Raw genomic sequence first — 16,312 nt, 5'->3', positions numbered from 1 at the left:
GTGGCAGGAGGGTGAAGAAAGTATTTTTGGATCTCTGTCTCTAACACAATAGGAAAACTATTCACACATCATGAAGCGGAACTTCCTCTATTACACCCTTAAGTCTAATAGAAAATGTCAATAGGCTTTCTGACATTCAAAATTTACACAGTTTCACTTATGTCATCAGAAAACACTTTATGTTTTGTTTTCAAGAGGGTTTTACCATCCCAAATGGTTTTAAACCTGCTTTGGAAATGTGGGACAAAACCCACAAGCTCTCTGTTTTTGCGGGAGTATTAACACTCTGATGTACAACATACTGTAAGGTTATACACAGCACTTCCATCCCATGATACAAACATCAACCTTCTGCATGAAGATCTGTGCATCAGGTTCTGCCTGAGTCACTGTGCTTGAGGTTTGTGCTTTGTGTTTTGCCTCAGATGTACAACCAAGTCAGCAAGCTCTAGCATCTTAAAAGGCTCAGTACATGTGTGCAAATCTTTTTGATTGCTTGCTTTCTTGAACATTACAAAACAAGTAGTTTACTGGGCAAAACTAGAGATCACATCAGAATGCGTTATATAAACTTGTATTTTAAGCCATGACATTGCAAGCAGCAAACATCTGCGAGTGAAAAACATTTTCTGTCTGATTTGAGTAGCTGTAAGGAAGAAAGAGTTAAACCCCAGTCGCAGATGCTAATCATTATCACCCAGCCTGTTGATGGTGATTTGTTTTAAGTAGTCCAGGCAAACATTTGCTCAGAACCCCAATTCTGAAAGTGTGGGAAGGCATTTCCACACAAATGGCTCACATCATGTGTCAGGTATTTTGTTTAGACAGCTCTGGTCCCTGTTTATGGGGACCTGTATCTTCTTAATGACAATGAGAAAACAAACTCAAAGCCTACAAGAATCTTTAAAGACAAGCACTTGGACAAAAGCCCCAGGTCTTTTACTACTTATACTCCATTATACACACTGGACTCTATTTGAAATGTTGGGATTAAATACCTGATGGCTACACCAGGAAAACATCAACAAGAATATTGAGTCATTTAAAAAAATATCGCAACCTTAAAAGAAATATTTTAAGAAAAGATGCTGTGGTCAGGCTAAATGCACTGTCAATAGATACCAAAAATTAAGGATATGATAAGTATGTGTGTTTGTGTTTCAATTTGAACTGCTCCCTATTTAAATTCCTTATTAAATTACATATTTTCACTGTATACACAAAATATTTTCCCCTCATCTGAAAACCACAACTGTGATGGACTGGCGTCCAGTCCAGGGCGTTACGCTGTCTTGCGCCCGCTGCTTGGATAAACTGGTTAGAAAATTGGCGGATGGACCAAAAACATAAACTTATCTTAAACTTAACTTATCTAAGCTCTTCTTGGCAGCTCTCTAATAAGGAACAGAACCACATGTTCTTGCTCCACAGTGAAAAACACAAAAGATACAGGAACAGTAAAAAAAAACCTTGAAAGCAAAGAGATGCTAAGAGACAGTTCCGTGTAGCAAAGACATGTGGCAGGAACAACCTGAAACAAATACACAAGACCTAGCGCATCTGTTGAAATTTGCTCTTTACAAATTTCTCCATCACTCTTATGTTCCCAAAGCCAAGCAAACACCTCGTCCTCAAAGAGCTTCACCGGGGTGTCAGCCCAAGGCATACCCTCCTAGCAGAATTATACAGGTTCGCAACAAGGCCATGATTCAGGGCAATTTCATCCAGCTCAGCCTTTTACTATCCTACGACCCCATTTGCAAATGTTCTCAGCTCCTTAACAATGCACTAATAAAGCTATGATTAAACCTGACGTCACCTAAGATGTCTCCACTAATAGATTCAATGTGATTTGTTTTGCGCCGGATTTTGTTAACAGTGGAGACAGTTCCTATTAACGTTTTATTTTTATTGACTGCCCTCAGTTAAACCAGCTGTCTTTACAAACCTGCACACAGGCGAAGAAAATGTTGACATTCAAGGAAAAGAATCAACAGGCTTCTTTGGTCTAAGTTAAAACTTCACATACCCCCACGAGATGAGGTGATGATTCACTCATTATGGCCCCAGGTTAAGCCACTATGAGAAAGAAGAAGGAGCAACATGAAATGCCCAAGTGATCACTCAACTCAGAGGCACAAAAGAGAGGATATTTTAAGAATGGGAAGGATTGATACAATGGAGAGCTTTGATTAGGGTCTTGTTTTGACCACATCCGATGACTAAGCACCTCGGTGCCAAATTCTTATTAACAAGTCCTGACTTCCCCAATTCCTGTAAATAAGTCTTGGTTTTTCTAAGGATACAGAATCAGGAGGAGGGTGAGTCCCTCCTCCCAGATAACTAGAATATTTTGTCATTAAAACATATGTGGTTGAAAATGATGTGCTACTCTTATCATTTAAAAGCCATGAACATTAGTTAAAAAAATGAAGACTGCTTCACATGCTCTGTATAAGCAAAACACTCTCTCACTCCCAGAAAAAAAGTGACCATCACACTTCATGATCAATTCATACAGGGTACAAGTCCGTTCACCCACTGACACTGAGAAAAAAAACTGCAACATTGTTTAAAAAAAAACACCACGCTGTTCTGTTTGAAGAACCCAAAGGTGTTTTTCATTTTCGACTGAATTTTCTTATCATAAAATGAGCATAGGAAACAGGATAACCGCTCCAGCAAAGGTTGTAAAAACCTGCCTGGAAACTTAAAAGTTGTACAATAAGGGTCTGCTGCCGCCATCTGGAAACAATAAGCAAACCAAACAAACAAGTAAACAAGCCATAGCCAGAACAGTAAATTTAAACTGAGATACAAAACAGATATTGAACTCTATGTAGAATTAGGTTTAATAATTCTTTATTGGCAGTTATTGCCTCTCGATCTCATTTCTATAATATATCCAGTTAGTATAGTAGGTAGGCCTGGTATTAATGAACAGCAGCAGTAGCAGTAGCAGACACACTGTGGAGAGTGGAAAGCTCTCCGAGCTCCTGCTGCAGCTACTGGGAATGTTAAAGAGGGTCCCATCAAACAGTTAATTAAAGGCACAAGGTAAACAGCTCAATGAGTAAGTCATGACACTAGAGCAAATCAGTGGACAACCACGCCAATCACTGCTGTTGTTCTTAGCCATGTATGTGACAGCTGAAGTGAGGTGCTGACATAATAAACACCACGACCGAGAAAGACAGTGTTTCTTCTTGCCTCTTTTCAGTGGTGACGGTGATGGAGAGTCTGTGGTGTGTGGGGGGGCTGTTCTTCGACAGGTTTTTTTGTTACACGGATTTAATAATCCATACCATTCAATAATCCATACCCATATAGTTACGTACTGCTGGGTTTTCTTTTCAGAATTTAAGAGCCTGTGCGACACAACAGACAGAAAAGAAAAGAAGTGGAAAAAGTAACGAGTGGCCATTATTTGATTTTTTTAAGAAGCATCCCATTTGGAATGGAATTCTTTTTTCCTGAATATTAATGTTGTAACAGTTTTGTTTTTTATTGTTGCAAGATCCTTTTCAAGGATGATATAAAGCTACAGTTACAAAATCTATTTAAAATATGAAAACAAATGTCAAATATCCATTTAAAAACATAAGCTAGCACACATTTATACATATAATGTTTCACTAATAAAGATATTGAGTTCAAGAAATCTTTCTTAGGCACTAACACAGTTAAATTTTTCCTTAAAAGTCTGCTGTCATATCTAAATCAATTTACAGTATTTCTGACCAGAAAACACGAAATACAATGTCCACAACGACTGGAACCTGTATTATTTGGACGGTTAATGTGACCTTAAAAATGTCCATGCTTCATCTTCCCATTTAAAACTGAAAAAAGTAATACAGAATACAGTAAAACACTAATAAAGAGTATGTAATAATTTATTCAAGGAAGGGCAAAAAACTATTCAAGTGTTTAAGTACAAAAATATCCAGAAAAATCTAAAAAATACAGTACACTTTCATCAGATTATTATGAAAACTGTCATGAAAAAAACATGTGCAACTGACAACACATTTAAATATAACATCTAGATATTCATAGTGCATGAGAGCTACATTTTGCTAACTACAGTAGTGGAATTAGAAAACGAATGGATCCTGACTTCAAATTATTTCTATACAGTGAACTGTTTGTAAAAGCAATGGCCTTTGAACCACACCACACGACCAAAGAGGAATGCTTTTAAAACTGTAATATATAATAGAGTTGATCATTATTATTTATATGATATCTCATAAATGCTGTTTACTTGTGAAAACACACAATACTACTGTGATTGGGAATCATTTCAATAAATTAATAAAATAGAAGGAGGATTGATTATGCTTACAAACCACTGTGAATGTACTGCTAACTGAATGCTTTTCATTTGTTTAGTGTAATTACTATAGTACCATCCTGTTGCCATAGTAACACTGTAAAACTAAATTGCAATAAATTTTTTAACCCTGTTTTCTAGCTGCCTCTTTCCCTTTTGATGAATAAATTTACTCTTAATCTTCTTTTATTTTAAACAACCTCATGGTGAGCGAAAAATGCCTAAAGGCAATATGAAAATTGCATTGACATTCATAAGGACTGCTACCAGCTCCTAAAAGGATAAAAAAGGATAAAAAGAAAGGAAGAAAAGCCCACCGTGTAACACTATAAAAATGTGTTCTGCGTCCAGTTGTTAAAAATACAGTGACGGCTCAAACCTCAAGGCCTGAGATTTAGGACAGGAAACAGTCAGGTAATCGACAATAACTAGCGCCATCTACTGGTCTCTCTGTAATCAGAACCCCCCCCCCCGGTGATTCTGCTGCAAGACTCGGTGTGCTCATTTCCAAACCTAATGAGAATGATGAAACATCTCTGGCCTTCGGAAAACCTCGCAGGCAGACATGAGCAGCCCCTACCCCTACGGAAGGCTGTCTTAAAACCTCAGGGGTTTCGACACAGATTTACATCTACTGCACCCAGGGAAATATGTTAGGATTATTGCAAAATTTTGTTATTGCTTATGTTCCTTTAATATTTAATTTTTCATCACCCATTTAAGGAGTGTAAGATATTGTTTTACCAGCATATGCTTCAAGAATAATATGCTTTAAAAAGTCCCAATTTTTTGTATTTGAGCACACTATTTTTTTTCTCAGTTGAATGGAAAACGAATATTAATTTGATATACTTGAATTAAACAAAGGAGTAAAATGCCAGTGTTAATCTAAAGAAACTACTTTAATGTACTCAAATTAATATATATATATATCGCCCATTAATCTTACATATTTTCTACATGCAAGTGCAGTAAGACTTGAGCTGGATATTACTTTATATTAAGCTTGAGCATAATAACTATTAAATCAAAACTGCAGCGGAATGAGGAATTCATTCCTCAACAGACCTGTTCCATGCTTTTAGGAAGAGTAGCATGTTGCAAGAAAAAGAACTACATCAGCCAATCACACACCTCAAATCAAAAACAATCTTACTGAATTATATTCCAAATGCTGATCATTGCCACTAGAAGCACATAGTTACTCACTTTCAACCTCTCTATAACTTACCACCATCTACACTAGCAAAACATGCATGCTGTCATTTGAGGTATCAATGTTGACATTGCCACTCTACTATTTTCCTTATAGTGTTACATAAAGTTTGAGAAATTTTGATAAAAGACAAAAATATCATAAAACAGCTTCAGACTATTTTCTTGAATTTTCAGAGTTTGTGTCTGCGGTATCAATAAGCAAGCAGAACTGCCTAAAAGCTATTAACCACGGGATACCATAAAAAAAACGTTGCTAACACTGACATCCAGAGGTGGGACATGGGACAGCTACTTTTTTTTTCACGACTCCGTGCAATGGACCATTCAGAATCCAGAAATCTTTCTTCCAAAGCAAGGTGGAAGGAAAATCATGTGGAAGTAGTCTAGAGCTCACTCACAATTAAATTAAAGAATTCAATGATCCTTACTGTAGGTTTGATACATGAAAGCCACTGCTCGCTGTTTCATTTCAGAATGAACTGAGAAACATGAACAAGAGGGCACAAGTGGCAACTATGGTAGTGCAATAAAATACTGAGAAGACTAGGCAGTTCTTTACTTAATCTTTAAGGGTTTTGGGAGTCTGGAAAAAGCTTCTCAGCCATGTTGTTAAGTCAACTCTCTGGCTTCTTTTAAGAGACATCGGGATTAGAACCAAGGATCAATTAACTACTAAGTACCAAATGGGCTACATGGAAAGAAAGTCATCCTCTCATTGGTAACCTTTCCTATGTTCTTAAGGTCACTCAAAGCAAAATACAGTTCTGTACAATGAACTCTGCAATATAAGGCAGGGTTTAAACTAAAAGTAGAATTTAACACTTGAAAACCCCGGAAAACACCCTCTCAACTCAGCTCTGAAACAGGGAAAACAAAATCTGATTGATCAGGCTCAGATAATACTAAAAAATGAAGAACAGTAATACCAATGTGAGGCATCACTTGGGACAAACCTTCAGTGAAACACGACCAATTGGAGAAGGAACCAGCTGGAAAACATGAGATTACATGAATGGTCTGAGTCCTCATCTATCACAAAAGGCGCTACACTACCCTGATTTGCTTTTCTTGAGCCTTTTAAAAGTTAAGAGTTTGGGCTGATAAATGGTAGGAAGCTTCTTTGTAAGACAGATGAGTGTGTAGAGCTATACTGTACCAATTGTCACGATTGCTAGTGAAGCCACCTCACGCTACAGGTGGTTGACTTTATGCACAACTTGGAGAAAAGAGGCATGGCCTGCAGGTTCTCGATAAAATTATCGATCATAAATTGCAGATCATAATGCAATTATAAGATAAGATAAGATTGCAAGGCGAATTTGGATGAAAGACACTTAGATGACACACTGTAGAACATTTAGGACACAGCTCTTCCAACGATACTTTTATCCTGGAATTTTGAATTATTTGTCATTGAAACACCAGCTACAACGGCCAATTTGACCTGAAAACCTAGAGGGGAAATGAATGTGCCTCCACATTTCCTTGTCTTCTTTGATATATGATTTGATCTGGGTCAATCTCTGAAGGAGTCAGGCTATTTCTGTACATGTAATGAAAGAGGGCTTCTGCAAAGAAGGTGAAAGAGATTCTAATGCATACAAAGAAAGGAGAGCAGCATTCGTACTGCTGGTCGTGTTAATAAAGTTTTTTAATGATCCACACCCAATTAATGTAGTTTTACTATTTATGTGTTCAGGAAAAGTCTACACATTCCTGTTGGTAAATCTAAGAGCAACAAGATGATATGCTTCCACCATTTAAGATTATAAACTAAAGCAAAAAAATGAAACAATTTTCACCATTGTGAGCAGAACTCTTTGAAATCCCCTACTGCATAATTTGTACACTTGCCTACTGCACTGCAAAACAATATAGTCTAATGAGTTATCAGTGGGGAAAAAAACACAGAAGTGCATAAATAATTAAAATCTTTACAAGAAATTGTAGCTCTAGTGCGCCACAGACTGAAAACACATGTAGATCCTTCGCGAGCCCCAGACATCTGTCGGCACTTTTCATCCCAATGTATTTTTCATTATTGTCTTTCATAACACTTCATATTTTATCAACTTTCATCAAAACCCTGGTGTGAATTAATCTGTTTACTCCACAAAACACTTTTAGGCCAGAACATGTGTTGTAGAACAATATTCTTTCTGTTTTACTGTTCTTGCATTCCCAGAGGCCATGTTTATACAGATGCAATTTCATGTGCTATCTTTTGAAGGACCAATCTTTATCCAAGATGTTCTGCTGATCAAAGGTTTTAAAGCTAAAGCACAGGCACTTGTTTGGATCAAGGCTTTGTCTGCAGGGACTTGTAGCATGACTTTCCATCTGTTAGCCGTATGTATCTTCTTGGGGATCTCCAAGACAAGTGCAGTCTTCACTGCCACTCGGACTCTGTCGTTTACTCAGCTGGTACCCAATCCTGTGACCATATCCTTACTTTCCCACTACAAGATGTGCAAGCTTAACGCCCTGTAAAATATTTCAAAGACTCCAGCTCAGGAAGGTCAAAAACAGATAAAACCCCTCGTTACCAATTCACAATTTTTTAAAAATAAAAAAAACCATTAATGCAGCAAGTGTTTATTATTTTGCCGTCGGTTCCTTGCCAATAACCTTTTCATGCCTAATGCAAGCTGGCATGAAAGGATAAACCACTACATCACAGGCTTTAAGCTTTTATTCTGTGAGGCTTCTAAAGAAAATGAAAAAAAAATGGGTGTGTTTTAAAAAGGGATCATTTGCGTTGTCCGGAGATGATGTTCAAAGAGGTAAAGGAGAAGAAAACTGGCAACACCTGTAACTAATGAGGCCTGGTTCAGATATTGTGGCTGCTTCAAGGTTCTGACAATCTTCTGAACTTAAAAAGTAAGATTCATCCAATTGTTTTAAATGGCTTAACATTTTAACTAAAACATTGGATTTTCTTGTGTTCCCTAACTTTCCTGTCCATTGATTATGGCAGTTATTTTAAATTTTAGGATAATGGCCTATAAAAAAAACTACACTTTTTCACTGTGGCACTTTGGGATCTCCCACACACAGGACTGTATCCTAGGGTAAACTATCACCATTATTATTCTAAAAGTAATCAGATGAATCAGTGTCTAATTGGATTAAGACCACACACCTCTATCACAGCTAATCAAGGCAATCAGTGTGGAAAAGCAGTGTCAACAGACTGGAATGTACTTAGATTGATTTGTCTATGGAATGCAAACATTAGTTAAACACCGCTTGGGAAAAAGCCTACTGATGTTAATAAGGCAAACAGGCAAATCACAACTAAAAGCTTAGAGGTGCTTTCTACCACTGACAGGACAAATGCTGTGCTATTGAATGAAGTAAAACAAGGTTTTCAGAAACAGTCACAAACAGTGAAACAGATTTTCATTCAGAAAGAGATGTTAAGCTTAAATCTACAACCCAGCCATGCTGTTGAAGCTGATATCCTGGCTTCTTTCAAGAAACAGCTGGATGAGATCCTTGGATCAATTAGCTACTAAAAACAAACATGCCAGATGGGACAAATGCAAGAAAACTCCCACTTGTTTGAAACCATTCTAAGGTTTTCAAAGATTTTTTTAAATATATATTAAACATATGAACAATGAGAATACTCATTTTTTTGTCTACTGTTCCAGATTATATATTAGGATGTAGCAGGACCCAAATACCATAGTAAAAAAACTGTAGAATCATCTTAAAATACTATGTGATTAAACCAAATATCATCTGCTTGTATCTCCCAAAAATAAAGATATCAAAATCATTTAAAAAAAAACATCTGTAAGCCAGAAAACCACATTTCTATTTTTGCTAAAAATGCATCAAAATGCAGAAATATTGTATCCTGACACCACAGAGCTGAAGCAGATTAAATAAATTTGTGCAGAATACTGGAACTCCCCAGTTACCTGATACAGATATTGGAAGCACAAGACAAGTACATTAATCTGGATGTGCAAATTATAGAACAGCTAAATGCATTCATTATTCTTACATTCAAAACATTAACATTACAGATTTAATAATGTCTAAAGCTAAAATTCAAGAAGGAACCATTTTTTTCTAGCAATGTTAGCAATAAGAAACTGGTCTTTGATTTATGTAAAACACTATATTGGAATGGTTAGCCTTCACTGGTAAATGTCTGCAAGGGTTTATGTGGTTGCTCTTAATTGGAAATGTTATAAGAACACATTACACTTCTGATTTTATAACCTGTGCTATAAAGCTCTGGCAAGCCTGAAGAGAGGAAACTGCCCATTAAGTTATCAGATCCAGGCCTTCTCTTTCTAATTGACAACCTCAAGGCTACTTTCATCACTTGTCGACTTCATAACGGCAGTCAATTTTTCCTTTAGGATGCTGTGGCATCTCTGACATTATGGTGTTTGTGACATACTGCAGCTTGCTGAGAACATGAGGGTTCTGAGCCTTACATAAAAAGCATATGGATTTCTGTCCCAGAAATCCTAGAGCTCTTGAGTTAACCATACATGTACAATGAGATAAACCACTTTCAGATCCATTTAGTTCTTACGCTTTTACAGTAACTGGGAGTGTAGATTTCACTGACAGATTCAGTAGGAATGTTTTAAAAATTTTAAGGCAACACTTGTTTCTTAACACTATATCTAATAAATAAAATCACTAACACTTAAATGTACCACTCAATTCTGTGAATAAACATTTCTCTAGTAAAGTTTTTAGTGTTAGAAATATTAATGTCAGACAATTTTTTAAGACATTGTATTTTTTTTCCGCTGGATAAAAAAATAGAAATCTCTAAAGACCATTGGTTTCTGTGTGATAAACACACTGGAACGACACATTTAAGAATCCCCTGAAAGAAGCTGGGGTCTTAAAACTGTCACTCTTTACACCTTACATGCACCAACTGCAATTATACAGCAGATATGACTATGCGTGGCGTGACAGTTCCTCTGCATTGTGGATTAGCAAGGCTTTTATAATTGTGCCTCTAGAAAATCATCTGCCTTTAATTAAAAACACCTGTGGCCATGTTTCGATGACCAATATGGACAGATTACTGGAACTTTAAAACCCTGCTTTCTTTGTAATTGACATTTAAACTGTTTGAAGTTTCTCATTAAGTTTCTTAAACAAATTAGATACAGATGTATAAAACTAACAATGTACAGTACTGGGTAAGTAGGGACCCAAAACACAAATACTCCTGGTTGTTCTAACCAATTAACTATTTATTTGCTGAACTCTAATTGTCCCACTGCAGAAGATTGATTTTCCGATGGTTATTTAAGGCCCATACAGAACTAATTCTCTTCAAGCGATTCTGGATGGGAGCAAATATGAAATCCATTAAAATAATTAGCAAAGAATCTTTGCTTATTTTAATAATCGTCTTTCAACAATGGTGATATGTATATTACAAACCAAAGTCATAATACTGTAGGTAGAATTTGCTTGTTTATTGAACAACAATTATTGGTCATGCTGCAAACTGCCCCTTACACTGAGGCAGTAATTGTTTTTACTTTGTTTTTTGGCATTTGAATGTTGTTCTTAGGCCAAAAACTTTTAAACAGAAGTAGTTTAATCTGGTCTGAATTAAAAAAACGAAGTATGACAATAATGCTCTTTTTAAGTATTTTAGTTGAAAGAGCAGCCTTTTATTAAGACGTGCATGCTTTAGATCTGAAGTTATCAGAATGCAGTGACAGCTTTCTCTAGGCAGAAACACACAATGTAGATTGACAAAAAAATACCACTGAATATTTGAATGGTTTTCATCGATGCAAATTGTATGAGAATTTAAAGTGTACATACAGTATATATATTTTTTGAAGCAGGGAAACAAAAAGGTTAAATAGGACATTATTCGTTATGTTTGGAGTTTACTTAAACTGCCGAGAGTCCGGGGAATCCGCTATGTTTTAAATTAGCTGTCTTTTGCAATCATTTGCAAGCATAAGCAAATAGTACCGTTTGGTGGATGTATCCTCAGCATTGATTCTTACAATAATGCCACATGCTGGCAGTAGCCGGCACTCAGTTACTGTAGGGCGAATTTGCATGTTTACAGAACAACATTTCTTGTTAATGCTGCAAATAACCCATTACACAAATGTTACAATTTGATTATTTTTATTTACTGTACTATTTTCGTATTTACAGCTGTCTCCTTTAAATGTCATAAACATAGGCGGATATGACCTTGCTCTGAACAAGCACGTAAATATAAAAGAGATTTGGATAAGGAGGGGGCACTGGCTTAGAGAAACAAATATTCAAAGCCTTTAAATCATGAAAATTGTTTGTATTACTACATCAAGAAACTCAAACTTACTGAGCTGCGTGTCTCCATAACACTCGGCTCACTGACAACGCCATCTTCCCACGTGTGTATCCGAGCTGTACGATCCAATTGGTCTCTGCTTCAGAATCTGAGAACTGTGATTGGACAGTGGACTATCCAGGAGGATTGTTTAGTCAAGTTGCGAAATGAATTTTAAAGTTACAGTGAGGCTATTGTCATCTTGGTCAAAGGTTTCTTACTGCTCACCAGCATAGATGAACAACAAAATATTTCTGAGGAATAAAGACAATGTATTATAAGATCTTCATTACGCAATATTTAATTTGTACTAAACAGGTACAGTATATAGACAAGTAGACCCTACTAGTGTAACAAATTCATCATCTATTTAAATTTCAGAGTATACGGTTAAATGTAAATATTTGTACTAAAAATAGTGAAAATATTCAACATCCTATTAGCGTATATAAATACCATTCCATAAAGATAGACTACAGTAGTAGGTTACAGGTCCAAATTAATTTTCTCTTTTCTAATTTTGTCCTTCCTTGGGGCATAAAATTAAGGATTTGCTAACCTTTGAAAAGCTTAATTATTTTTTTAGTTATTACTAATTTTAATCTAGCACATCCTGGCGTATGACCCAGTTGTAATAGGTTGTAACTTAGAGTCTTCCACTTTGCGTGACACCAACGAAAAATGCTTCTGGCTTATTTTCTGTCTCTCTCCCTTGAACAGACACGTGTGTCCCCAGCCAGGTCATCTTCAGTCAGGCAGCCGCTGGTGACAGAGCGCACGGGGCACCCGACGTACCAACCCATGCCTGTTAGATAGAAGACGCACTCCGGGAGAGCTCGTTTTACATCAGTGGCGATTCATTAATGCCGCCATCATCGCAATCCATGTAAATAAGTGCAGCTAACAAATGACAGGCAGAATTTGCCATGATGAAACCAGCAGGGGCTTCTGAAATGTCAGAGTTGGTGGTAACGCAGACCAGAAATATGCAGCCCAGTGAAATATTAGGCTACTTATCTACTGGCCAGTGAGTTAGGTGAAGATCTCCTCTCGTTTGCTGTTGTGATGACTGTTTATCACTTATTGAATTTATTTAGTAATCAATGCTGGCATAAGGAGAGAGAGAAAATCACACCCAGACAAATGCTTCATTATTATTTTGTGATATCGTTCACCTGTACGTAAATACGTAAATTAAGAGGTGTTATTTGCAATTTAGAATATTAAATTTACATTGAAAGTCTGATCATCATATAAACTTAGGTTCTAAGCAAATAATCCGATATGTTGGGTGATCGTATTGATATTTCACCATATGAATTACTTCACAGATGAGCAACTCCAGTCCCCGAGGGCCACCTCTGATATTATTTAATTGAAGGAATTATTTGGATAATAAATCAATTAATAAGATTCTTAGGTTATTATCAGTTTCCAGTTGTAAAATCTGCAGAACTCCAGCTTGAGCTACTTGTCCCTAATCACAGCTAAAAAAAAAAAGTTTAATTAAGCTGTTTTCCAAAGATGCCTGTTTAGAACACATGCATTTTTAATATCAGTACAATCTGCAAATACATTAATAATAACAGATTGGTTCACCTTATACTCTAGTTTTGTTGAAAAGTATTCTGTAAAGGTGAAAACAGAGTTGTTGCCCAATAGTTACTATATTTTTAAATGCTCAGATTTTAAATGAGCTAATGTAACTCACAGGCATGTTTTTTAATAATAATTTAGAAATTAGTAATGCCAATGACTATGCACTGAAAGCTTCTTAACACACCTACTGTAAATGGTGATTGAACAATAAAAATATTGTAAATGTATGAAAAAGTGGTTTTCATATAACGTCGATCTAAAATTACAAAATACAAAAGATCGAAATCAGTTCTAAGCAATTTCTTTTGACAGTACTATAAACCTGTGTTAACATACTGATACTGTATTATAACTGCTGGCATCCCATCCAGGTTGTATCCTGCCTTTTGCCCATTGCATGCTGGGATAGGCTCCTGCTCCCCTGTAACCCTGAACTGGATGAAGCCGTTAGAAAATGGATGAATGTACTGTCAGTGTCCATGTGTTTCATATTTTTAATGATATTCCTTGTCATTAAGTATCCCATAGTTCAGTAACTCAATGAATAATGAATAAATTAAAAATGAGGTGGTGAACTGGCACACCTGTTAAGTTTATGTATTAAAAAATTCCTTCCACAGGTTCCTTGGAAACTTGTTATAGTTCTCCAAAGCTTTGCTTCTTTTCACCAGACACAGCATCTCCTAACTGGCTTTGATTACACTTGGCACACTTTATTTGGCTCACAGCAAGATGCCCAACTTCTCTACTGGTATCCCCTAGGAACCACTGAGTCCAAGAAAAAAGCCAGAATATATTCTAGCCAAGGAGGAAAGCTGTGCTTCAAAATAATGAAAAATGCTATTCAAAATAGCATGAGCTGAACTTCCCCATATAGAAACATTTTTGCCATGTATCCATGTTTCTTTGGTAATTGTACTGACTTTTCTCAGATTTTTAATTTTGTATTAAGAGTTTAGTTCCAAACAAATATAAAAATAAAAGTATTTTCTTCATAGATCTTTCTCCAACTTCTCTTCTATTAACATTTCAGATGACAAAGAGAAACTCCTGGAATGCAATTACATGTAGGTTAAAAAACATTTATATGCTTGGCTCTTTGTTTGATTCTGTTTGAGAGAAGTTGTCTTAACTATATGGATAAATGTCAGAATGCTCTATAACAGCCCACAGGGTTGCTGCTAAAGCAGAGGTACCGGGAGTGCTGGAGAACAGTAAAAGTAATGATAACTGGAATAATGGCCTGAAGACCCATATTTATATCCTAGAGAACTCTGGTCACTCATACAAAGATCAGAAACTTCAGAAAGTTCTCTAAAGAGGTATGAAGAAGGCACAGAAAGCAAAGTTCTGAAAGCTTGACCAAGGTATATAACACTATTAGCTTTAACTGTTATGTTTCTCCTTTATGTTATTAAATGGCTGATTTTAACATGGACAAAAAAGCAGAAAAAATGCATTTACATACTTACCTGACCAGTTTTAAGATACATATTATGTATTAATCTTGTTTACAAGATGATTATGATATACTGATGATATGATATACATGAAAGCCAGCAGCCATATCACTCTGCAACTCACAACTGGCAACCCACTGAAGCTAAGCAGGTGTGAGCCTGGTCAATACCTGGATAAGAGACCTCCTGGGAAAAACTAAGGTTGCTGCTGGAAGAGGTGTTAGTGGAGCCAGCAGGGGGCGCTCACCCTGGGGTCTATGTGGGTCCTAATGCCTCAGTATAGTGATGGTGACACTATACTGTAAACAGGCGCAGTCCTTCAGAAGAGACGTAAAACCGAGGTCCTGACTCTCTGTGGTCATTAAAAATCCCAGGGCGTCTCTAGAAAAGAGTAGGGGTGTAACCCTGGCATCCTGGCCAAAATTCCCATTGGCCCTTACCAATCATGGCCTCCTAATAATCCCCCTCTATGAATTGGCTTCATTACTCTGCTCTCCTCCCCACTGGATAGCTGATGTGTGGTGAGCTTTCTGGCACACAACGGCCACTGTCGCATCACCCAGGTGGATGCTGCACATTGGTGGTGGTGGAGGTGAGTCCACATTACCTGTAAAGTGCTTTGAGTGGAGTGTCCAGCAAAGCATTATATAAGTGTAAGCAATTATTATTATTATTGACTGACTGGAAGAATAGAATCTTTTAAATCTTAAGCAAAGAACAAAATTAGGGGACCTGATTCAAGTATTCAACTTCCTCACAGGCACTGATATAGTTTATATAGTGTATTACTTTAGAAACAAACCAGAGGGCACACGTGGAAACTAAGGTGAAGCACATTTAATACCGAGAAACATTCTTTATACAAAGAAGTATTGGAGTAAGCAACTCAGTTGTGCTTGTGACAGCTCGTACTCTGGTACCCTGGCTTTCTTAAGGAAATGGCTGGATGTGATCCATAGATCAATTACCTACTGGAAAACCAAATGAGTTGGATGATCTGAATGGCTCCCTCTTGGTTCTATGTGTTATCAGATTATATTTGTTATGATGTAATAAGGGTAATCTTTTCTTTTTGCAAACAGGTTCTATAAGTCTGCATACTGAATGGATCAAATACACAACTATGACAAATCTGATGGCACTTCTGCACGTTACAAGTTGTGCTACCCAATGGGTATTCCATCACACAAATGCCACTGTATTTGTTATGAAATGATGACATTTAAATGGGTCCTGTATTGTTTGTTGATTTGAGGGAGCTGCAGGACTCTCATTTGTAGTATTTGTAGTCTCTTCACTACACTACAACACACCGCAACATGGTATACAAAATATGCAGAGCATAATTCCACTTTGAAATGTAGA

General features: G+C 36.7%; 1 protein-coding gene across 1 annotated transcript in view; it reads right to left on the bottom strand.

Moving 5' to 3' along the window:
• clybl (citramalyl-CoA lyase) overlaps positions 1-11,957 on the bottom strand; it is a 77,563-nt gene extending 65,606 nt beyond the window's left edge. The window contains exon 1 of the mRNA XM_088913841.1: positions 11,901-11,957. Coding sequence (XP_088769967.1) covers positions 11,901-11,944 — 44 coding nt within the window. The 5' untranslated portion in view covers positions 11,945-11,957. The remainder of the gene's footprint in view (positions 1-11,900) is intronic.
• Positions 11,958-16,312: the final 4,355 nt, after the last annotated feature.

Source organism: Atractosteus spatula, chromosome 4 (assembly GCF_055471065.1).
Source record: "Atractosteus spatula isolate fAtrSpa1 chromosome 4, fAtrSpa1.hap1, whole genome shotgun sequence".
NCBI lineage: Eukaryota > Metazoa > Chordata > Actinopteri > Semionotiformes > Lepisosteidae > Atractosteus > Atractosteus spatula.
This window is presented reverse-complemented; position numbering and strand designations above follow the sequence as displayed.